General features: G+C 40.8%; 1 protein-coding gene and 3 long non-coding RNA genes across 4 annotated transcripts; 3 read left to right on the top strand and 1 right to left on the bottom strand.

Moving 5' to 3' along the window:
* Positions 1 to 4,765: 4,765 nt before the first annotated feature.
* Positions 4,766 to 7,905, bottom strand: LOC134453694 (uncharacterized). Its single transcript, XR_010035699.1, has 4 exons — positions 7,574 to 7,905; positions 5,842 to 5,944; positions 5,614 to 5,712; positions 4,766 to 4,857 (listed from the first exon to the last, which is right to left on the bottom strand). It is a non-coding gene; the product is annotated as an uncharacterized LOC134453694 (long non-coding RNA).
* Positions 7,906 to 13,380: 5,475 nt separating this feature from the next.
* LOC134453693 (uncharacterized) lies at positions 13,381 to 15,080 on the top strand. Its single transcript, XR_010035698.1, has 3 exons — positions 13,381 to 13,543; positions 13,960 to 14,014; positions 15,030 to 15,080. It is a non-coding gene; the product is annotated as an uncharacterized LOC134453693 (long non-coding RNA).
* Positions 15,081 to 15,724: 644 nt separating this feature from the next.
* On the top strand, positions 15,725 to 18,720 carry LOC134453692 (uncharacterized). Its single transcript, XR_010035697.1, has 3 exons — positions 15,725 to 16,205; positions 16,603 to 16,684; positions 17,640 to 18,720. It is a non-coding gene; the product is annotated as an uncharacterized LOC134453692 (long non-coding RNA).
* Positions 18,721 to 20,152: 1,432 nt separating this feature from the next.
* LOC134453871 (uncharacterized) lies at positions 20,153 to 24,290 on the top strand. The gene is made up of 8 exons (XM_063204620.1): positions 20,153 to 20,164; positions 20,503 to 20,818; positions 21,621 to 21,819; positions 22,013 to 22,058; positions 22,401 to 22,492; positions 22,607 to 22,717; positions 23,252 to 23,528; positions 24,096 to 24,290. Exons 1-8 carry the CDS (start codon positions 20,153 to 20,155, stop codon positions 24,288 to 24,290), a joined length of 1,248 nt encoding a protein of 415 aa, XP_063060690.1.
* Positions 24,291 to 24,545: the final 255 nt, after the last annotated feature.

Below are 24,545 nucleotides of genomic sequence, written 5' to 3'. Positions count from 1 at the left end.
AGGTGGGCGATAAAGGCAACATCTGTCTGATGATGGTGGGTGGTGAAATAAGGGAACCAATGTCGCCATGTAAGACAACCCATGGGGCAGTTGTGACTCAGTTGGTAGAGGAGCTTGTTCGGCAACCAGAAAAACTTAACCCTATATGAATGCAACACGTGTCCGGTAAAGGTAGGTAGGGTAGAGTCCGGTGGGGAAGGTGGGAAGGCAACATCTGTCAAATGATGGTGGGTGGTGAATAAGACAACCCATGTTGCTATGTAAGGCAACCCATGGGGCAGTTGTGACTCAGTTGGTAGAGCCTACAGTAGAGGAGCTTGCTCGGCAACCAGAAAGACTTAACACCAAACTGCTCCTGGTGGCAGGGTGGTACACTGCGTGGAAGCCACGACCACCAGTGTGTGAATGTGAGTGTGAATGGGTGAATGTGAGGCATAAATGTAAAGCGCATTATGGGCAGTCATGGGTGAGCGGTTAGGGCGTCATACTTGCATCCCAGAGGTTGCCGGTTCGACTCCCGAACCGCCAGGTTGGTGGGGGGAGTAATCAACCAGTGCTCTCCCCCATCCTCCTCCATGACTGAGGTACCCTGAGCATGGTACCGTCCCACCGCACTGCTCCCCATGGGGCGCCACTGAGGGCTGCCCCCTTGCACGGGTGAGGCATAAATGCAATTTCGTTGTGTGCAGTGTTCACTTGTGTGCTGTGGAGTGCTGTGCCACAATGACAATGGGAGTTGGAGTTTCCCAATGTGCTTTTTTTTTTTTTTTTTTTAAAGCGCTTTGAGTGCTCGTAGGAGTGGAAAAGTGCTATATGAGTGCAGCACGTGTCCAGTAAAGGTAGGTAGGGTAGAGTCGGGTTGGGAAGGTGGGCGATAAAGGTAACATCTGTCAAATGATGGTGGGTGGTGAATGAAGCAACCCATGTTGCCATGTAAGTTGTGACTCGTAGGAGTGGGAAAGTGCTATATGAATGCAACACGTGTCCAGTAACGGTAGAGTCGGGGTGGTGAGTGGGGAATAAGCCGTCTGTGTGTGGTGTGGCAACAAGGAAATCAACAAGGAAAGTCCAGGAAAGGTAGTGTAAGGTTTGTGGTAAAAAGGGTAAGGTGAGTGGGTTAGGTATGGGGTGAATAAGGGAATGTTTAGTAGATTTCTCCATTGCTTTCAACCAAAGACTGTAGAATGGATGAGAACTATCACTCGCTGGAAAATGCACTGGCCACGGTGTAGTGCGGGGGCGTAGCCTTAGAAGACGATGCGCAGGGGCAGTGGGTGCTACGCCATTATGAATTTAAAAAATGTGACTCAGCAAAATCAATTGAAAGAGGATGTCTGTTTGCCAATGTTCAGTTTGTGGCCAAATCAGCCTCCTGTCCAGGAACTACCACTTGCTGTGTCCAGGGTAGGTAGAGTATGATAGGCTATGATAGGTGGGATGTGATGGTAGGGTTTGAATAAAACAACCTGTGTCCTGTGAAGGTAGGGTGTTTCCGTGCACTGCAGGACGTTTTGAAATGACACGCAAGATGTTTTTGAGATCGATTTTTTTTGTGTGTCAGCGAGGAGTGGGCTTTGAATTTGCTGACACAAATATGATGCAACCGGAGCGATAGGGTTAAGAACCACTGCATTACACTAACAGTACGCTGTTGCTAACACTGCATTTTTCAGTGTTAATCTATGGGCCACTAGAGTGTTAATGTCAACTCATAATGTTTTGAATGAACACTGCGGAAATGTGAGTGTGTGCTGTTCTGTGTGTGACTAAAGATCAATGGGGTTTTCTTTTTTCGAAAAGAGTTAATTTGATGTAATAAATAAAATGCTGTTCGAATTAACTGGGTAAAGGGTGAAGCAGATAGAGGGTTTCACACTCCAACCCTGGCGGCACTGCACTTACCATGCCTCCAGTACTGTACGTAGAAGAACAAAGTGACTCCCCTCGCGGCCATGCACTCTGATGACACACTGTAAGTTAGTCATCCTATCTCTACTATCACTGCTTTCAACCTCCTGTCCAGGAACTGCCACTTGCTGTGTCCAGGGTAGGTAGACTATGATAGGTGGGATGTGATGGTAGGGTATGAATGAAACAACCTGTGTCCAGTGAAGGTAGGGTATGTAGAAGAGTGGGTGAATAAGGGAATGCTTACTTTTTTGCATTCAACTTTTTTGTGGTGGTCAGCATGTTCCTTTGTAATTTGCAGCTGGTATATTCTCTTTTCCCATACAAATGTAGGCCTACTGTAACTGCCAGTAGGCCTAAGGGATAATGAGCAGCAATTTAGTTAATATAAAACATCTAAACGATGTTAAATTCGATGGTTCATGGTTCACAGAATTCATTTACACTGAAACATTTCCGGGACACTTAATACACCTGTCCGCAGGCAAACGCACAATATCTGAGTAAGAACAGCATGGGCATTCTTGAATGTGTTTGTTCATTATCTGCAACTCACCAGGTACGTCGATGCACATTCACATACATTTCCAACTGAGTGACTTGCTAGTTGGAATTACAGTTGGAGAAGGTCTCATGAGGCTTTGTGGAATATCTTGGTACAATCATTGTGTCTTTGTACAGCAGTACAGGCATTGGTATACAAAGTCATGGACACTATGCATACTTTATTAATGCATTGAAATGCTCAATGAATAATACATTGCTATAGGCTATGAATACAAGCTTTATAGAAAATGTTATCAAAACCTCATGTGACCCTTTTATGAAAGATACTTGGCCTTCTTTTTGATAAGCAGTTGGTGTGCCAAATATGTCTTTAACAAAATAATGACACCGAAATGGTAGCTGTCACCAGAGTCAGAGTGATGTGACAAGTGGCAAACTTACACTGGTCTGACTTAACAGGCTTCTAAACACAAGACAAAAAGCATCTGTGGCCAATAAAGTTCAATTCAAGATACTCAGAGTGCGTTTGATGGATGGCTTTGTGAGACAGGGCTGTTGCATCAGCGTTAAAGTGTTAAGGTGAAGTGACACTCACAGAGTCCCATTTCATGGTTTTAGGGAGGGGTGACGATGGATTTCCGCAAATTAGAAACATATTCCTGAAGAGATTGTGCAAACACATGGTGTCGCACACAGACAAAAGGCGTGTGTGCGACACATACGCGCACACACACACACACACACTTAAAAAAGATTGGTTAAAATAAACAAAAAATTAGTAGTTTTTAACCGATCTGTTCGATTAATATGTGTCCGAGAAAAATATTAGTCAAAATAACCGATTAGACTTTAGTTAAAATTTCAACCAATCTAGATCGGTTAAAAAACTAACCAATTCTAAATCGGTTGTTTTGACCAATAGATTGGTTATGTTTAACCAATCTTTATAAGTCAAAAATGTACCAATCCCCCAATGGTTGTTTTGACCAATTTGTTCGATTAATATGTGTCCGACACAGATATTGGTTAAAATTTTAACCGATTTGCTTGGTTAGATGGACACTGCAATTACTTCACTCCAAATTAACAGTTTCAAAGCTATATCAATCATAACCAATAACCAAGATTTGAGTTTGTTTTCACAAAGTTTATTAACAATTTAATTTCAAAAGGCTTTAAAGCACTGATCTGAAATGATGGGGATACAGTAACTTACAGCAATCTGTTCCTTCCCAACACTGATGATGGTAAAGTTGTGTGGACACAACAAAAAGACAGGCTGGTAGGGACATTTAAAAAAAAAAGAAAAATCAAAAGCAGAGGTAACATTTTATGCTTGGTGAGCCATTTTCAACGAAAATTCAAATTACAAATGCATGCATATCCTGTGACTATTACTTACTTACAAAACGTTAAGGTTGTGCTTGACAACCGGAGAAAACCTCAGAGTAAACATGATCTTACTTTAAGTTATATTCAAAGAACAGTACATTTTTGCAAAACAAGGAGGCAAGTATCACTTAGAATGGCATACAATGCTGTTTCTCCAGTACCAGGTAAATTACCTGAATTTGCATAGGATGTAGTCTGCATGTCAGTGGAATCAGAAGATATTAAAATACACATGGTGTGGAGTGGTGGTGTCTGCGTAGATGTTTAAAAAAATGTCCAGTGACTACAGAGCAACTTGAAGTGAGAAATGTTCCAGTACCTTGGCCCACTTGTTGGTTGAGATGGTTATATCGTACACATATTCAAAAGAGGCAAAAACAGAGTTAAACTGTGGGATATGCCAAGTTACACACCCAATAGAGCATGAAAAGCTTGTCACTGCGCAAGTCAGGCAATCACCAACAGGAATGGTTACGTTGTCATCCATGGCAGTGATGACACTGCCGTGTCAAACTCTCGCCTCCTAGTAGTGGGGTCCTTGAAACCTTCTCAGTGTCAGTGCAGAGGGATGCAAAGTTGGTTCCAGCCTGAAAGAATTTTTAAGATTTGAGAGAGAGAGAGAAAGAGAGAGAGAGAGAGAGATACATCAATGGTGCTTAGCCCCATAATGCACGCCATACCATCTGAAACATGCTGTAATAGTCATTGAAAGGTTAATTGCCAGTACTACTCTACAACATAGGGCCTTTAGTAATGCATTGCGACTCAGTAATTGCCATTCTGGTAACCAGAAAATTTATAACGCCCTGTTCTAACAGGTTATATAGAAAGCTTTACTCTACTGAGTGAACGGTATAAATAATGCAGTATCAGGAAGCTTAATTAACACCAAGTATAGCCAAAATCAACAATGCACACAACTATATCGTGACTTGTTCTTTCTAAATAAAGGTTAAAAAAATGTCTGGCAGACGTACCAAACTTGGCATCTCCAGAAAGCGTGAAAATTTCTCAAAGATGTCACGCATGGAGGGGGAGTCCTCAGCGATCCTGAAAAATACAACAAATTGAGAAAATGTAACCCAAATACAATCAATGAAACGGTGGGCTCAGTGTCATAGGCCTAACAGCAGAAGGCACCAAGGGTGCGTTTGTAAACTGCCGCTCTGAGCACACAACAATTGGTAATGTCATGTATGAGCAGTGGTGGACAAAGTAAAAGTAAAAGTTTCTTTTTTTTTTTTTTTTTAAACGGTTTCTTTCCAACACAGGTAACTTATCTGAGTAAAAAGTAGACCAATGTACTTGTCTTACGATGAGCTGATTCTGCACAGGTTGGATTGAGTTTGTGGTGGGTTCTTGTTTGGTTTTTATTGTTTTTCAGTAATAACACAGTCTATCTCAATAGGTAGGTATACTGGAGCAAACGGTGTAACAGCTATGTAATATCATGTGCTACTGTTGTAATTACACCACAAAAGTACTATTACTTTGTCCACCACTGTGTACGAGTGTGTTATTCAGACTGTTAGATAGTAGACATTTGAAACACACATTTGGTGCAGATTCATAAAAAAAATGCTAACATTTACAAACTGATTTTTCTCAGCATTTTTAGACATGGTGCTACAAAGGGGATCAATGTAGGCTACTGTAACCAGGCAGCTGCCATTATTCCTTAACTATCCTCTCAAAATAACACACGGCATGAACAGGACGCATCTCTGATTAACAGTGTGTGCTTCAAACTGTTAAGACATTTGAAACACACATACATGTGGTGTAAATTTGTGAATGGTTGCTAACCTTTAGAAATTCTGTCAATGTTCAGAAGCATTTGCAGATATGGTCCACTACGACCAGAGCTACCATCCAGCAATAAGGATATCTTGGCCATCTTCTCAGCTGCAATAATAACACAACATTAGTATGCATCTCATATTGACAGCATGAAATACAGAGCAAGTTACTTCGACTTCGACTTTTTAAAAATACATGGATAGGTTTTGTGTGACTTTATAAACTTAAACTCACCTCTTGCAACAGTGTTTATTTCTCTGAGGTACACCACACCAGAGGAATCACTCCGTGTAATCAGCCAGCTTCCATGTAGGATCCTTCAGCAATATTCTGTCATCTGCAAAGCAAGACAGCACAAAACATGAACATGATTATGTATCAATATGCCTAATTATTACACAAAAATAAAGTTTGAAAAATGATAACACCACCATGACACAATAGGCTGAATAGGCCTACAATATGAAACATCTATAAGATGCATTTCTTAAATTGTTTTCATTGATCATTTTCCCACACGGATTGACACCAGATGGCTCAAAGAATTCAGTGTGCTAAGCTAGAGGGCAAAAAGAACAGATTATATATCTTTCTGGATATTTTACTCATCACTTGAAATGAAATCTGATGCATAGCCGACTTGTTAAGACCTCTAAAATCACTAGGCCTACAAGTAGATCCAAAAAGGATGGGCAAAGAAATCTAAATATTTATTGCAGTAACCATACAAATTAAGCATCTTTGATCAAGCCAAAAATTAAGTACCCTACACATCTGGGTGTTCCTGGGCTCATTATTTCAGGAGAAATCTGTCAAATAGGTAATGCCTATTTATTGAAAAGAACACGATCTGATGGCTGACAGTGGTTTCTCCCTGAACAGAGAGAACAGCCCACAGAGTTGGTAGTAACAGAATGGGACAAAACAGCACACTGTGTGCACAATAACAAGTTCAGTTTACTTACTCACTTCCTTTACACAACGAACAGGGAAAGGCACATGTGTTAAAACATACTTCAGAGCAAGTGTATAGTCAAAATGAGTTCGTTTCTAACAATAAAAATCAGGCATAAGTTGTGGCTACTTCAAGCTTCTGAGTCAGCTAAAAGATAAGCTGATGTTGCTAACGAACTTCTAGCTAGCTCTTCTCTCTGGTATTTGTGTTTTACTTTGGCTCAAGTACATTAACTGGATATCTTCAGAGCATAATTATACTCAAAGGGAGTTCGTTTCTAACAAAAAAAAGACTTTAGCTAGCTAATGTTGCTAGCGGACAAGAGATTCATTATTCAGTTTGGCTAGCTCAAATGTTGCTAGCGGACATTTAGCTAGCTCTTAACTTTGGCGCCAACAGGCTTACAACACTAACTTGGCATGTTGTAACTTCAGAACAAACTTCTATTCAAAATGTGTTCGTTTCTAACAAGAAACCAACATTCAGTTATGAATACATCGGGCTATTTCAAACATCCCTCAACAAAGTCAACATGATTTAACCGTTACACTAAAGCTAATTGTTGCTAGCGAACCACCTTATCATGCAGCACTAGCTCTTTCAGGTGAAGAGGCCGGCGCAAACAATCTCTGGCCGGCGGGGAAGCACTCCCTTCGGCCCTCCTCCAGAAACCACTGATAGCTATGTTGCTAGCGGACATTTAGCTAGGTCTTGACTCTGGCATGGGTGTTTTGGCACCACTGGACAAGTTTTATAGCTCTTTCGGAGCAAATCTATATTGTAAATTTCGTAGAGTTTGTTTCTAACAAAACACAAACTTTCCAACAAAGTTGTGAAAACAACCTAGGGCTAAGTTAGCATACCGGTAGTTATGGCCTGTTAGCGGAGGTATGGTCTGAAGACAAATTCATTGCAAATTACCATCCTGAACAAGAAACAGTTTCGTTATTCACTGTATATTTGGCATTGTCTTGAAATTATTAACGAAACATTGAAAATAAACGAACTTACCTCACAAAGTGTTTGAATTTCACCAATATCTCAAACGGCTTTCCTGCAGCACCAAGATGGCGGCTTTGTCAGAAAATTGAGAAGCAGAGTTACGTACTTGACGTTGAGCGTCAGACCTGCGTCAGTTACCAATCTCTTGGTTAACATTTGCTTAACCAATGATATTAGTCATTTTTCAACCAATCTGTTATTAAAGTTAACCAATATCTTTGTTAAATCAACCAATTTGTTCTTAACCAATGATATTAGTTGTTAGATAACCAATTTGTTTGTTTAATAGTTACCAATGTCACAGTTAATTTGACCAATATTGCCTCAACCAACGAGATTAGTCATTTTTTTAACCAATCTCTTTTAAGGGTGCACACACACACACACACACACACACACACACACACACACACATACAGACACACAGACAGATAGACACAGAGATATGGAACTAGAACAAGGCCATAAAGATTGTATGTCCAGAAATAAAATTCGTATGTCCAGAAATAAAATTGATATGTGAAGAATCATTTTACATACGTGCCAGATACAATGTATTTGTGGAAAAACATCTTGCATCTGCAGGTTAATTTTGTAGATCTGCACACATATTTTGCATCTCCTAAAATATAAAACGTACCTGCATAAATGCTTTGTAATTGTGTGGCAGTAGGAGTGTGTACAAATGTGAATCTGTTTTGCCATGCTGTGCGAACCTCTTCCTGCTCGGAGCAGCAAGCACACAAGTGTGAATCGTTTTTACAAGTCTACGGATTTTGGCCCTCTTTTTACGGGGGGTGGGGTCAGAGAGTGGAAGCCAATCAAAACAAAGCTTACTGGCAACCAATCAGTGCATCCTGAGGACTCTGCATGAACCACCCACTTCCGATAAGCGCTACCACAGAAGAACGCATCTGATGAGTGTCGTGGAAGGACTGAAATGGAGTCGTCACACAAGGTGCGAAGGTTACCCAAAAGGCTTGCGCCCTGTTGATATGGTTCAGCATGGATACAATACTTAACTGTAATATGTGTTTGTAACTGTAATCGTGATTTTAGCTGAGGATACGGGACGTAGCACTTTTGTCTGTAGGTTAGTTTCTCAAATGGCATCATGTCTGTAGCAGCCAGCAACAACGTACTGCAGCTAGGCCTATGTGTCCAATCACTTTTAGTTTTAACTGTCTGTATGTTTGAAAAGTAGTAGGCTATATTATATCACCCATTTTCCCATATCACCCATTTTTAAACAAGCTTTTTGAGGTGTTCATCCGAGCTTTTGAAATTTAACTAGTCACCCATTAATACCGGGCGGGGGCGATGTTGCATAGCAAATTCCGTGCATGGCTGACTTGGCCAATGTCGTGCAGCTTCAGGAAGGAGCTGCAGTAGAACTATAACATGAACAGACATAAAAAAATAATAATAAAAAAAACAATTTTCACCATTTGTCATGACTTGTGGCATGTTACGCAGTGGTTTGCCCCACACAGTTCCATAGGTGCTACCAAGATTTTATTTCCACTGTTCAGCAAGCTGGTTAAGAACCCATTCACCCAGTAGACTTAGCCACTGCGGTTCATCAAAGTAACACGGCCGTCTGACACCCCCAATCTACAACAGAACACGAAATGGTGGTAGGTTATAACCAGAGATGTTATGACCTCCCTGTGTATGTCTACTGAAAATGGGTAGTTAAAACGCCATGCATCCTCACATTAGCCAGCTTGCTTGGCATCGAAAACACTTAAATTAGGCCAATTGGCTACTGCTCAGTTAATTTCTTCAACACCATGAACTTCGTTTTTGAAAATATGTGACCCACCTGCTCCAGTCAATGTCTCAGTCTAGACATGATCATGTTTATCCTACTGCTATCTATAGCAGCCTATAGGCCACAATGTATAACATTCAATACAAAAGCGTTGTGTTGACATTTTTTGAAGAAAATAGAAGGCAATGCTTCAGGTTTTAATTTCAACTTTGTATGGCATTCAAAATAGGGAAAAGTACTTTGCACAAGTTTTAAACAGGATCGCAAGGACCAACAGCTCAAATTGTCATTCATTCAGCCAGAAACCAGAAGGGGGTATGATTAAGATTTTAAGCAATGTCAATGGAATTACATTAATATGTGATTATAATCGAGTAGAAAAAGTGGCAATCTATCAAAACCAGAAGAGGGGACAATCCCCCCCATCCCCCCTACAAATCGCACCTACTATTTTGATAAAGTTGTGAGATGAAAGGTCATGTTACTCAAAAAAATACATCAGGCATACATCTTGAACATTTGCACATAATTTAGGATTCTGTGTTGATTTCGAGTAGATGATATATAGTTGTACCATAAAGACTCGAGAGGCAAGAGAAACTGTTATTGACGTTTATTTGACAATGATTGTTTGACATGAGTTAAGCGATGTATGAATCTCTTTGGCACAGGCTCCCTCTCATCGAATTCCATGGTAGGAGCGTAGCCCAATGTCAGACGCAAACCAACTGGTGACTGTGGTAGGAGGCGTGGAGGCGGCGTCTGAGGCGGCTTGAGCTAGAAGCAGAACAATACATGGATTCTACATTTTTGTTTTCCCCTGGCTGCACAAACCTAGCTGCGCACAACTCAACCTCTGATTGTTGGAAAGCTCACGTGGTTGGCTGCCAGTATGTTGCCCCTCCTCACAACATCGTGTTTACAAACATTGTGAACCTATGAGACAGGATGTTTTTAAAAGCCTTGACGATGATCTATTGGCTGAAAGAAAGGATGAATTAGTGACGTACAGGGAGAATCCCAAATGTGTGCGCTGATTCGGTGATTGACAGGATGGTGAAGTGAGGGATGCCTAATGGAGAGGGAGAGTCTGATTTGTTAATGCAGGCATTGTCAGCAGGGGAAGTAATTTGAATCTTCTTGGTAGAACTTTACGCAGTAGCTCCCATTTCCTTCCTCCCCTTACAATACTGTGTAGGATGTAAATATGTTACTTATGATTTGTCCTGCTCTGAATTGTATTTAACTCTTTTTACTCTGAAGTACTAGACATATTGAAATTACACGGTCAGAAGTAGTGACTAACATACACACAATACAAATGAGAAATCAAAAACATTGATAGACAACATTATGTGCTAATAGCAATGGCAAGGAGGTGGGGTTGGGGGTGCTATGTTGGCATTTCATTCTTGTTACTTACTCATATGGGCACATGGTTGACTTGGTCCACTGTCCTTGAGCAGTTGTTTAATCTTGCACTGTGGTTGGCCCTGAGTGTGCATGGAGGCACTGCAGTGAAGCGTCCACAGCTGGAGAGCTGGTTGGTCCAACAACCTGGAAAGTAGAACAAGAATTTAGTTAGTTGTTTGCATCACAACAACGACTTCAATATCCTATTAGATCAGTTGTTTCTGAAAAAAAAAACAGACTAAGTCATTCTGGCACCAACAGCCATGTCATGTTCAAAAGTAATTTCATAACTTTTCTTCCCCATTCTCACAGTAGGTTTGATGATCTTGACCATGTCTACATGCCTAAATGCACTCAGTTGATGCCATGTTATTGGCTGATCAGAAATTTGCGTCAATGAACAGTTAGAAATGTGCCCATTTAAGTGGCTGGTGAGTGTAAGTCATATTATAAACCTTAATTTTATCTTGCATGTTTAACTGATATTGTAGTAAAAAAGTCTCTCCGCATATTGTGCAGTTGATGCCATGTTATTGGCTGATCAGAAATTTGCGTCAATGAACAGTTAGAAATGTGCCCATTTAAGTGGCTGGTGAGTGTAAGTCATATTATAAACCTTAATTTTATCTTGCATGTTTAACTGATATCGTAGTAAAAAAGTCTCTCCGCATATTGTGGAAATATTTATGTGTTTAACTATTTTTAAAAATGTTGCTTTTCAAAAAGGGCTTTACTCGTTATTTACATATTGAAGTGTGTTAATGCCAAACAGCTTGACAATTCCGATGTATGAGGACGGACAAAAGCGAGGAGAATAGAGAAGTCATATGGAGTATGAAGAGGAAGAGGTCATTGAGAAGCTTACCTGTGATGTGCTCATTGTCGTACCATAGCTCAGTTTGGAGAAGAGCATTGCCGAGCAACAGGAAGTGAAAGTGGGGAGAGATTACATTACATTACATTACGTTTAGCTGACACTTTCATCCAAAGCAACTTACTATGAGGTTAGAGAAATACAGTTTAGACAACTTCCACTTTGCTCCATACAAGATACACCATACACCACAAACCAACAATAGGCTAAACTAGACTGGCAATGGGCGTTTCTAAGTAGTATCAGAAAATCGGACTCAGCAGCGCCATATCGTACCGCAGAGTATCCCAACTGTGGCACATTGAAATGCAGACGATTTCAAACTGGGAATACAAAGTTATTTTGTGGATTTCAATCATTTTCGAAGAGCTAGTGGCAGCCTATTCAGTTTTGTGAATATTTTTGGTAGGCTATTGGACAGTCATGCACGTGCAGACATTTTGTTTCCTTTGATTTATACAAAGTTAAGGTCAGGACAGTGGTTAATCAGCTGTAGGCCTATTTCAGAACAGACAACCGGTTCTGTCTGCTGTCTTTCCCAAGCCAAGATGCTTGTAGTAACCATAATAACAGCATGAGCCCAGAAGAAAAAAAAACATAAAACAACTCTAATCGAATAACCCAAGTAACACATTCCATGCACATTTCTCCAATCTTATAGACTACAACAATAAAGTCTGATGTGCAAGTCTGTAGTGAAGTCTGGGGCTACATGGCGGCGGCAAATACGACAAACGAATCACGTGACCGACTTCCAGTCTAGTTTAGTTTATTGCAGGTCTGTGCCATAGGCGATAGGCCTACACCATTGACTGCTGTTTGGTTTGGGAAAGACAGTGAAAATAGTCACGAAGGTCGCACGCGATCGAAACGCGTTGGCTATCAATGGTATCCATGTACTCATAATCATGCCTAGTGTTATTCTGTCCGTAGTCAGAATGGCAGGGTAGATAGGCTAAGCTTTTCTCTTATGTAGGCACTATGGGGCAGATAAGAACAGTAGTCAGTCTAGGCCTAGACTACCGTCTAAAATCACAAGTGAGACAGCTCCATATCACCGAATTATTGCCGTTTTGCCACCCTGACTGCATACAAACGTTTCCCTTTAGCTTCAACCTTCTCATAGACCCAGTCGGCAACTCTGCCGCTCCACAATGAAAAACAATGCAGCATCGTTGTCGCACTGCAATGAAAAACAATGCAGCATCGTTCGACTTAAATTAGGTTGAAACAACCAGTGTAACAATCCGACACTAGAACGGTAGCCTACAGATGAAATGGTTAGTTAACACTCACCTAACAGTCACTCACTCGGCATGATTTTCCCCCCACTGCACTTACGGTTGCGTGTGATTGACATCATACGGCTAGTAGGCCTACCGAGCTAGCGTAGCGATGAATGTAACTCAAGTAACAATAACAACCAGAACCAATAACCGTACACGTTCTACAAATCAACAAAATCCAAAGAATCGTTTTAAAAAACGTTGCACCGTACACAATGTTAATCATTTGTTAACGGTTTTCAGGTGGAACGCGACCGCCATGTTTTCTCTGTTCTGCGGCAGCTGCATCATCATCGAGATGGGTCTCGCTGCGGACTGCAGCGGGATATCTCTCTACCCCCTCCTTCCTCTCCCCCGCGGCTCGCGCTCATATCCCTGTCGGCCATTTTGTATCAGATTACCGCGGCCGCCGGGCCAGTAGTACATTTTTACAGAAAAATAAAATTATAGGGACTAGGAGGTTGTAAAATGTATACATAAATAACTTGTTTTGGCTGTTAAGCGTATCTTTAGGCACGTAAAAAGTAAGTAAATCGCTCTAGAAATCTGAAGAATGCTTACTCGGCAAACCCATCAGTTTGGGTTTGGAGAAGAAATTTCAACGAAAACGTCTTGTGAGAACTTGAAGACATGTAAGTTGAGTGACTTTATGATATTTATTGGTACGTGGTGCACAACAATCTGCTGGGGACTGATAAACTTGTTAAGGGCAGATTATAGTTTACTAGTGAAAGTCGGACTTGAAAGCTAAATAATCTATTATATTTAGTTAGCTCAGGGGTGAACGACAAATCATAGCCAATCGACGGTGCTTTAAATGTTACATATCAACACTAATGGCTATTTTTCGATCATTTTTTAGTATATGGGCACTAATAATGCGGACACATCAATGATGCCTCCTTGGGACACATTAATACAACAGAACCGTCATGCATTTGTTTACAGAGTGCTAAAGAGGTAGCTGATTAGCAACTTGTGGCTTCGTTTTTTGTTGACTGTTGTTGGAGTATGTCTTAAGCATTTTCTTGTATCATTGCCTTTTCAGGAGTAGACGAAAGTGCCTGGCAAATCCCACTGATGTGCTTTGTGCGTCTGAACAGGTATGTAGTGTTTCTTATTTGAAGTTCCAATGTTAAGAAGATGCAATGCCAGTCTGCTTGAATGCCAGAAAGCACGAAAAGCTAAGGCGGAATCTACTAGAGCTCTAGCATTCTCTTGTCGTATGCAGTCCTCTGATGACCTTTGTTGATATTGTTTAGCACTAGATGAAGTATGTTCTGTAAAATGAAAAATACACCGCCTGATAAACACGCTGGGAGGGAGAAGGGGTACTCTTTCGTGATGTGAGACACTCGTTTAAACGTGATGAGAGAACCTTGCTTACCGGTACGCTGCCTAACCTTGTCTTAGGTTGTTATGTCAAACCTGTCATTCCTAGTATTTTCTTGTCATCACAGTATAAATCTATTAACACACATTTCTGTCATTTATTTACAAAAACCACTGCAGTGAGGCTTGACATGATTATTCCTCATTCATTGCCTGGTAATACAGTGGAAGAACTTTTATAAGACTGTCTGGCAATTATTTTATTTTATTATCTGCATGTATTTATTTACACCGGTATGAAGTGAAATTACTACCATGCTAAAGATGCCACCCAACTGCACAACATGTACATTCCCATAACATCTCCATAACCAGTCCACACTTCTGGTGTGAGACTAACGCCTGAATAAGATGGGCTTACCCATACAATAAATTAAATGCCATTCTTTCTTAAACCCATACACTTCCTTACCACAAATAAGCTTATTTAATTCTTAATTATTTAGACTAAAGGAAACAGTCATGGGTAAGTTTGAGTCAGATTTGTACCCTGAGTGTTGTCAGTTCGATTCCCAACCTGCTAAATTGGAGAGGGTGTTTATTAACAAGTGCTCTCCCCATTCCCCACCCTGCGCATGGTACCATTCTGCTGCAATGCTCCCCTGGGGCACCAACTAGGCTGCAGCATTAGTGTAATTTCAATGTGTGCGGTGTCATAATGACGATTGGACTTTTCCATCGCGTCTTAAACTTTTTCTGTCTTTTTCTAATCCTCTCTCTCCGCAGCCAGCCTGCCACCCTGCCCAGCCCTCACCCAAAAACATCACAAGATGAAGGTGATCAGTTGCAGCATTTGCATAGTATGAAGGAGTAACACAACCAAGTGATCAATGTATTCAAAAAGTATGCATACCAAACTCAATTTGGCCCTTATACTTATTAATAGTAATTCAGTGTGACGTGTTATACAGTATCGCTGTGTCTCAGATGGCGCACCTATGCACTTTGAGCACAATGTTCCAGTGCATGACCAATATGCCAGGGGTGTCAAAGTCACTCACAAACTATGAATCAAGCGAAAGGGAGTTTTTCCTCACCCCTGATGCCACCAGGGGCCGCACCTGAGCGCCCAATCTCTGTGTGACTATCTATGACTTATGATAGGCCCAGCCACTATGGACCTTACACATCTAAGAATCCTGGTCCTAACCTACGTTGACCTTATGACTCTACATTCTCTGTCTATCTCTTCTTCCTCTGCCTTCCTGCTTTTTCTGCCTCTCCTCTATACCTCTCCTTTTAAATCTATCTCTAACAATGTTTTTTCCCATTTGTTAAGCACTTTGAGTTACATGCCTTGTATGACACAGTGCTATACAAATACAATTATTATTATTATTATTATTATTATTGCCTGAGGGCCAAATTCGGTGTGTATGCACTTCAATTTCACACACCCTCTTTACCCATATATGACATTTCAAATGTGCCTGCACATTAGTGATGTCAACAATAATCAATTAGGAAAATGCCCAAATTGATGCGGCATATTTTTTAATGTTTCAATTACTTCTGTGGGCATTTCTGGAGTAAATGAACTTTACATTAAATGAAAGCACTTCAAGCATTGAAAACTGGAGGATTGCAGGACACACAGCAGCCAATAAAATGTTGTTCAGTGTCTGACTGCTTGTACTGCCTCATGACAGATAAAAATGTGCAATGCTTTCAGTAGAAATGTAATGCATTGCAATGCATCGTACAATCGGACTGAATCGATTTGAAATGAAACGTTACCTCCTGAATCGTAATCGAATTTTAAGGGTAGTGGCAATGCATTCCACTACTGCACATATACTGTTGTTGGAGTATGTCTCAAGCATTTTCTTGTATCATTGCCTTTTCAGGAGTAGATGAGAGTGCCTGGCAAATCCCGCTGATGTGCTTTGTGCGTCTGAACAGGTGTGTAGTGTTTCTTATTTGAAGTTTCAATGTTAAGAAGATGCAATGCCAGTCTGCTTGAATGCCAGAAAGCACGAAAAGCTAAGGCGGAATCTACTAGAGCTCTAGCATTCTCTTGTCGTATGCAGTCCTCTGATGGCCTTTGTTGATATTGTTTAGCACTAGATGAAGTATGTTCTGTAAAATGAAAAAATACACCGCCTGATAAACACGCTGGGAGGGAGAAGGGGTAGCTTTAGGCTCTTTCGTGATGTGAGAGACTCTCGTCTAAACGTGATGAGAGAACCTTGCTTATGCTGTCTAACCAGTTCTTAAGTTGTCAAACCTGTCATTCCTATTATTTTCTTGTTATCACAGTATACATCTATTAACTCAAATGTCTGTCATTTATTTACAGAAACCACTGCAGTGAGGCTTGACATGGTTATCCCTCATTCATTGCCTGGTAATACAGTGGAGAAACGTTGTAAGACTGTCTGGTAATTAATATTTTATTTTATATTATGCATGTATTTATTTATGTATGAAGTGAAATGACTACCTTGCCAATGATGCCACCCAACTGCACAACATGTACATTCCCATAAAATCTCTATAACCAGTCCACACTTCTGGTGTGAGACAAACACCTGAATAAGATGGGCTTACCCATGAAATAAAATTAATGTCATTCTTTCTTAAACCCATATACACTTCCTAACCACAAATAAGATTATTTAATTCTTAAAGGACCAGTTCAGTCAATTTCAATATGCTGTTGTATCGCTCACGCTACCCTTGACTTGTTAGTACCCGGTGATGCCACATTTTTTGACTCAGCCCTTTCCGAGACATGAGCTATTCTAATGGGGGCAGCGTTTGTTTACGTTTTAAACAAAATTAACATAGGCGTACTCCAAATATTTTCCCAAACGGTATTGCTGTTTGCTAGTTGTCTGCTGATGTTGTACAACCTTTTGGATGTTTTTGGGAATAAATAAAAATGTTTTTTTGAAATGTAAACAAAGCGCTGCCCCCATTACAATGACCAGGATCTTGGAATTGGCTGAAGAACAAAACCACAGGTACTGACAAGTCCAGGGTAGTGTGGGAATTGTAAGGGCAGTGCCAATGCATTCCACTACTGCAAATATTGAGCTGCATATTAGTGTGAGCTGTTCCATTGGCCTGTGCCCACTTATATTCCTGTGACACCAAATTTCATTTTCATACACTATACATTAATGGTGTGTGGGCCAACTGTAATGCACATTTGAAATGACCTTGTGGGCCGAATAAAAGGACTCAGCGGGCCAGATTTGCCCCCCGGGCCTGAGTTCGAGGTCCCTTCAATCTGCCATACACACTGAAACCTAGTGCCTGAGGTGCACAAGTGTGCCCTGTGAGACACAGTATGTGTCTACAATTAACACATCTTGAATGGTTTTGTTTTAGAATGAGCTCCTGCTGTTGACGGACATCCACCAGGCTGTGCAGTGACTGCTGACCAATAAGGGTTGAAAGGACGGGTAGAGGAGTGGAGGTGGACATGGAGCCCTTTGTGTTCGACTTCGAAATACAAGAGGACATGGAGGACTTCTCGAAGGACTGCCAGGCCGTACTGGCAACATGTGCCCACCCTAACACTCACACTTTCCCTAAAGTTTTGGTATCAAGGTCTGTGTCTGGCAGTGCAATGAACTTGCGCACACCTAGTGGTGTTGCGGTAAGCAACCACTTGGCCAACTGAAACAAAGATGCGAGGCGAATTAATTGTTATTACCAAAATATTGTCAGCATTTCAGTGCAACAGTGTTTAGATAAGTACCTAATAAGCTAGTTGAGCCTGTGGGTTTGTATTCGATTTACAACGGCTAACACTCATAAACAAACAAACACACACCCACCCACACACACACACACACACACACACACACACACTCCCAGGGCTTTTTCTGAACGGGGAAATAGGGGCGCTCCACCCTCATACCTCCGTGGGTGCACCCTCATACTTTTATTTTTATATATGTATATATTTGAGCGCCCCTAATAAATTTCTCATTCATGGGGGGGAACACCCCCCTTCACCCCCTGTAACCTGCCATGATGCTCCCTCATGCCAAAAAATCCTAGAAAAAGTCCTGCACTCCCAACATTTCCTTTGACTCTCCCACACACTCCAAAACAACTCCAGTTGAGAAAATGTTCTTTTCTAATCTCACCATTACGGTCTTCCTGGATGATATCAGAATAACAGCCACTCTTGGAAATGTGTAGTAAATGTTTTATTTATGTACACGTTTATACTTCAGTTGTTTTCATTTAGTATTGTGTTTGCTTTCTTATCTTAACAAATAAGATGCTTCAGAGGCTGAGAGTGCACATAGTTAAATGTCTGCACATATGTAATTATTCATATTTTAATTAAAAGTTTATTTTTGTGTTTTTTTTTGTTTTGTTTGATTGTCCTGGTCCGTCTTTGGTGGATTTAAAACTGTGTTTGTCTAATAAACAAATTTGATTTAATTGAACCAATTGAAAACATAGGCTACTTTGGCCTTCCCTTGTCTTTTCCATTTGGCTAAGTCTTTAAACAGTAGGCCTAATATCTGCTAGAAGTAGACCTATCTACCGGGAGTTGTGGATGTTTGGGCGCCCTTTGTTATCATGACAAGTTTAAATCAAAGAAAGATGCATTTTATGTTTATATTTGGGTTATCTTAGTTTAACATGCAGCCTATGTGATTAATCAAAGGTAAGTGCAACAATACTCATTATTTCAAGGTTCTTTGCCGTGAATTTTAAAGACTGAATATTGTAGGACTTGTGTACACTAAACTTGTCATGATTTAAACAAAAAAAAAGCAAAATATTATTGTTTAAGTAGGCCTATTTTGCTGATTAGTGGATTTTAACAGACTCTTAAACAAAATCCTGCAATACAATAACTGTCAGTTAAATGCATCAATAAATGTCCCATGGTAGTTTTAACGATTCTTAGTCGAGATGGCCGACAGGGAGATGGGTTTTTAACCGTACAACATGATTGCATTGACTGCCTGGGCCAAGATGGCCGACAGGGACATGGATGGGCTGCCTGGGCCAAGATGGCCGACAGGGATATAGAGAGGGATATGGCGCTACAGTCCGCAGCCAGACATACTTGATATAATCAGCCCTCATGGATAGAATCTGTGACATCACGTTTCGTTTGACCCTTGCACCGCCTTCTTCTTCTTCTTCTTCTGTGAGGGTTTAATGGGCGAGTAGCGCTCAGTTCAGGCGCATGTCCGCCCTCTACTGTCCTAAAAGAGCCAGAGTCTACTTTCCCTAAATCTAAAGACCCTTGCACCGGAACTCGATTAAAAAATAAATAGGCAATGATTTTTTTCATGAATTACAGAGTACGATTAATGTAACATAGGCCATGAATAGTAAAGTAAATGTAAATAAAATAAACAACAACAACCACAATAATAATAATAATAATAATAATAATAATAATAATAATAATAATAATAATAATAATAATAATAATAATAGCAAAAAAGGGGGGCACTACATTAATTTATTGTCATCTAATAGGCCTACATCTTTCCAAAAAGTGTTACAGTCACAGGAAAAAAACAAGTGATCAGTGGTTTCTACATCTCCACAACTGAACATAAAATCATTAAAATCAATAGTGGTTGAAAAGCTCCCTTGTGGGGTTGATGTCATTGAAATATTTTGAAATGTAGTTCTTGACTTGGGAGGGATTTTGTAGATTTAAAGGGAGCGCTCAAGGCCTTTTTAAGAGTGTGTGCATCAATATTTTGTAGTTGTAGACTTCAGTCTTCTTTACAATTTGGGTGACTCAAAATGTTCAAACAGTGCTGTATGCAGCAGCTTTTTGTGCCTTCTGTGTCTAATCCCACTGTGCCACTCTGTTCAATTAGTACATGTATCATGTGATATACAAATGCACAATGTCCTGTTGTGTAAGGACACTATTTATGACAATATTGTTCCTTTTTCAGGAGATGGTTGAAAGATATATTTTGTCAAGACTACAGTCCAGATTGGAGCAGGCATTGGAAAGGCAGCCCTTGGACCTGGATTATGTGGAGTTTGTGTGCCGAAGTGATATGCACTTGATTGCTTCACTCGGCTCTCAAATAAGTATTTCACAGGAGGTAAGTGTCTGGTCTCAATTCAACTTAAAGTGATGGCGCATACCTTCCATACACAATCACACATACACAAGACAGAAATTAGAATTCTGGAAGTGGTATTTCATTTAACAAATAATTGAGACCCATTCATGAATATTGTTTAGGTACAGGACGCTATTCTCCAGCTGCTCACAGTTTTGAATGACCACATCAACAACAGAAGAACAGCTGTTTTAGTGGAGCACACATCTGGAGAGAGAGGTCGTCCAAGAGTAAATATTTCTCAAAGCCACCTCTTGGATTTGATAGAAACTGATCTATCAATTCCTTGCATAGCCTCACTGCTTGCTGTCTCAGAGAGAACTTTGAAGCGCAGGATGCAACAGTGGGGCATCAAGAAAATGGCAAGGTACAGCACCATGTCAGATGAGGAGCTTGACCACCTCATCATTGGCATTAAAGAGGCCTCACCAAATTTAGGTGGGTGCTTTACACAGCAATTGGTTATCGGATGAATATGCTGTCCTTGACTTAAAAAATATGGAATCACACCATGATTTATGAATTTCCTTCCTTGCTACTGTGATTTTTGTTATGCCATTGTTATACAATGCTTTTCACCACTTTAACTCAGCACTATCTATGCATGTATTACTCCACCACTCTATGGATTTTAATAATACTGTAAGATTTTTCAATTCAGATAATTTCTCAGAAGCGTCTACAATGACATGCTAAACATATAAGACGAGAGCAATTACAGCAGAAATGTTGGCCTGCATAATCCTTTTAATTGGCCTGTAAGATTGTTTTAAAATGTGTGTTATAGTTGACACACATACTCGATTGGTGAGCTAAAGGAATGCGAGTGGGCCCAGAACAGTGTCTCACTCTAATCAGTGGCGGAACAATTGCACACAGGGTCGGAGGGCAAGACACTTACAGGGCCCCCATACGGCCTGCCAAGGTCACAATATAGGGCTCCCTCCACCAGTACAAGAGTGCCTTGGGGCCTGGTGCAAATGCCCTGCTCGCCCTCCCTATAGCATCTTCCCCTGGCTCTAATATACAACAGAGGGTCAGTCTGAACGGCCATAAATAATGGGAATGACTATTTGTGAAATTCACCTTAGTAGGCTTACTGTGTGCTGGCATTCTTTTAGTGTTAATAATAAAGCTAATAAACATTGATTTAGCAAGAACATTACACAAAATATTGAGTTTGGCCCATGACTTCACCTGCTTTAAATCTCCAGTGATTTTATTTTCCCTCTTCGTATAGGTGCCAGGATGGTGAAAGGGCAGTTGATGGCTTTAGGCCACAGAGTCCAGTGGTCAAGGGTGTGGAAGTCCATGCACCGGGTTGATGGTTTTGGGGTAGTACAGAGGATGATGAGGCTTGGATGTGTTGTGAGAAGGACCTATAGTGTACCAGCTCCTCTCTCACTCCTTCATGTCGACACAAACCACAAGTTGATCCGGTTAGTTTATTGCAAAGACATGTGAACATATTCAGTCTTCCAGTCACTTTCTGGGGAAATGCAACAGACTTCATCCCTGTCAACAAATATCAATATTCAAGGTTCCTACCTTACTCTACCCCCCCCCCCCCCCCCGCCCCCAGACAGTGATCTCATGAAGACGTGCTACTAATAATATTCTTCCATGTTACAGATACGGAATGGTGATCTTTGGAGGAATCGATGGATTTTCAAGAAAGGTAAGAAAGGTGTTTGCATTATTTTTTTTTACTGATTAGGATACTTCACACTGCTCAATCACATTTATTTTATAGACAATACAGTGTCAGTATCTATTTCACCCCTTTGACACCTGTAATGGCCAAATATTGTGCTGTCATGTTGGTTAAGTTGCTTAAAAACACATTACAATAGTGACCCTCGACATTGTCTGGTTTTGTAATGTAGGCTATTGCCCAAGCTTTGCTGATTTGTTGTGATGTTGTTCATGTGAAGAGTTCTGCAAAAGCAGCGTAAATTACAAAATCTGAGTTAGCGATCAGGGGTGGAAACTGATTGTCTCTGTTCACTGGTTGTGATAGGTCCTGTACTTACAAATTGCCAATAACAACAGGGCAACAACAGCGTTTCAGTTTTTCCTTGAGGCTGTTGACAATCACGGCTGCCCATCAAGGTAACCAGATGTGTGTGTGCACGTGTGAAAGACTATTAGTTCTACAGAACAAAAATACCTGTCTGTCTTATCTGCAGTCCCATGATTGCACTTTGTTTTTTCAAATTCATCAAGGGTCAGGGGAGACCAAGGCGTGGAAAATGTCGACATAGCCAGATACATGTTTGACGTCCGTGGCTGTGGAAGAGGGAGCTTCATGTCGGGCAAAAGTGTACACAATCAGAGGCAAGGAGTTTATGCTTTAGAATAAGGCATGTTTAGAATTTGCCGAAACCATTAAGTACTGCTTATGTTATCATGTACTCACAAACTTTGTTTATAGTTTGTTTACAGGGACACTGTGTGAGATTTTTTGTTGTCTTTTTCCAGAATTCACGCTTTCCATTCACTAATGTTACATTTTTCATGAATACTTACCACCACCATCAAATTCTAAGTATTCATTATGACTGAAAAAATTGCAATTTTCTTACATGAAAAGGGGGATCTTCTCCATGGTCAGCCATTTTGAATTTCCAGAAATAGCCATTTTTAGCTGCAAAAATGACTGTACTTGGGCCATACTAGAAAATATTAGTTTATTACTTCATAAACTTTCATGAAAAGATCAAATTTGGCAATAGGCAGCCCAGTTTCAATTCGCAGCATAGTTGCAGTACCTTTTTTGACCATTTCCTGCACAGTGTCCCTTTAAGTGTGTTGTCAGACTTTGGTAACTGTTCTTTATCTCTTCCCCCCCCCCCCCCCCCAAAAAAAAAGAATAGAACGTCTGTGGCGTGATGTTTGGACCGCTGTGACCTCCAACTTCTATCATGTCCTACACAGCCTAGAGGAGGATAGCCTGCTTGACCCGTCAAATTCTTCCCACTTGTTTTGCGCCCAGTTTGTTTTCTTGCCTCGCATCCAAAAGAGTCTGGACACTTTTACGGAAGGATGGAATAACCACCCCATCCGATCCGAGCACAATCGCGCCCCAAACCAACTGTGGGCCATTGGCACGACACAGAACCCTGTAGCCCCCCCTGAAAATGTTGAGGTAAGAGGGCACAGTATCTCCACTTTAGGCTACTTCACAGAACAAGATGTGATTAATTTGAGAATCTATAAGCAAGCCTAATGAACAGTTAGAACATTCTTACCCCTGTTGGGGTTACACATAGCCTATTGCACATTAAGCTCTTTGTCAATGTTAACTGCTGAAAAAAGGGAGCGTGCCTATGTTCCCACAGCCCATTGGTCCCACATCACTAAGACTTTTAACATACATTTTTAGGCCCATTGGTCCCACACTTATACCTACTGGTCCATGTTCCCATATTTCAAAGAATTCATTCAAATTTAGGCCCTATGTCCCATGGCAGGGAGAAAGGTATGTTCTCTTAGTTTACTCGGAAATGTGGGAACATGGAGTTGTGGAAAATAGGGCCTATATTTAAATATTTTCTTTAAAATGTGGGAACATGGAACAGAAAGAATAAGCTGTGGGACCAACGGGCTGTGGGAACATAGGGCTGACCCCGGAAAGGGACCAATAGACGCCACACCGGTTTTGAAAAGTCCTTGAACTACAAGTAGTGATCATTTGCATTACATGCGATTTCAGGACATCCAGACCCAAGACCTTGACATCACAGAAATGGCCAGCGTTGGAGTGCGCGTGCCTGACCTGGTGACTCCCCTCGGCATGGAAAACCTGGGGCAGGTTTTTGATCCCAATGCTCCATCTCAGTGCTTTGGGGCAGACATTTACTGTGCAGTTGTCCACCATGTGGAGAGCGTGCTTCAGACACTGCTGTAATTCCTACACCATTTATTCAAAAGATTTGGATGTCTTGTTTGAAGGTCAACATTGTTGGTTGAATTTCAAGTTCTATTACATTACAGTCAATAAATAAAAAAGTGCTCATGTTGACTTAATGGTCAGACTTCTTTAAATTGCTGCTATTTGACCCCTGTTAGAGTTGACACACTTTGAAACATGTAGCATTCAAACAAGTAACTTTTAAGGTGCCCTGAGTAGGTATCGCAACTATGCTGCTCATTGAAACTGCTG

This window comes from Engraulis encrasicolus, chromosome 8 (genome assembly GCF_034702125.1).
Source record: "Engraulis encrasicolus isolate BLACKSEA-1 chromosome 8, IST_EnEncr_1.0, whole genome shotgun sequence".
In the NCBI taxonomy this organism is placed as follows: Eukaryota; Metazoa; Chordata; class Actinopteri; order Clupeiformes; family Engraulidae; genus Engraulis; species Engraulis encrasicolus.
Note: the sequence above shows the minus strand (reverse complement) of the source record. Positions and strands in the feature narration are given on the sequence as shown.

Excerpts from the sequence above, each read along its gene's own strand:
- LOC134453871 (XM_063204620.1), top strand. Across the intron at positions 21,820-22,012 it reads ACAAACCACAAGTTGATCCG|ATACGGAATGGTGATCTTTG; the intron begins GTTAGTTTATTG and ends TCCATGTTACAG. Across the intron at positions 22,718-23,251 it reads AAAAGTGTACACAATCAGAG|AATAGAACGTCTGTGGCGTG; the intron begins GCAAGGAGTTTA and ends CCAAAAAAAAAG.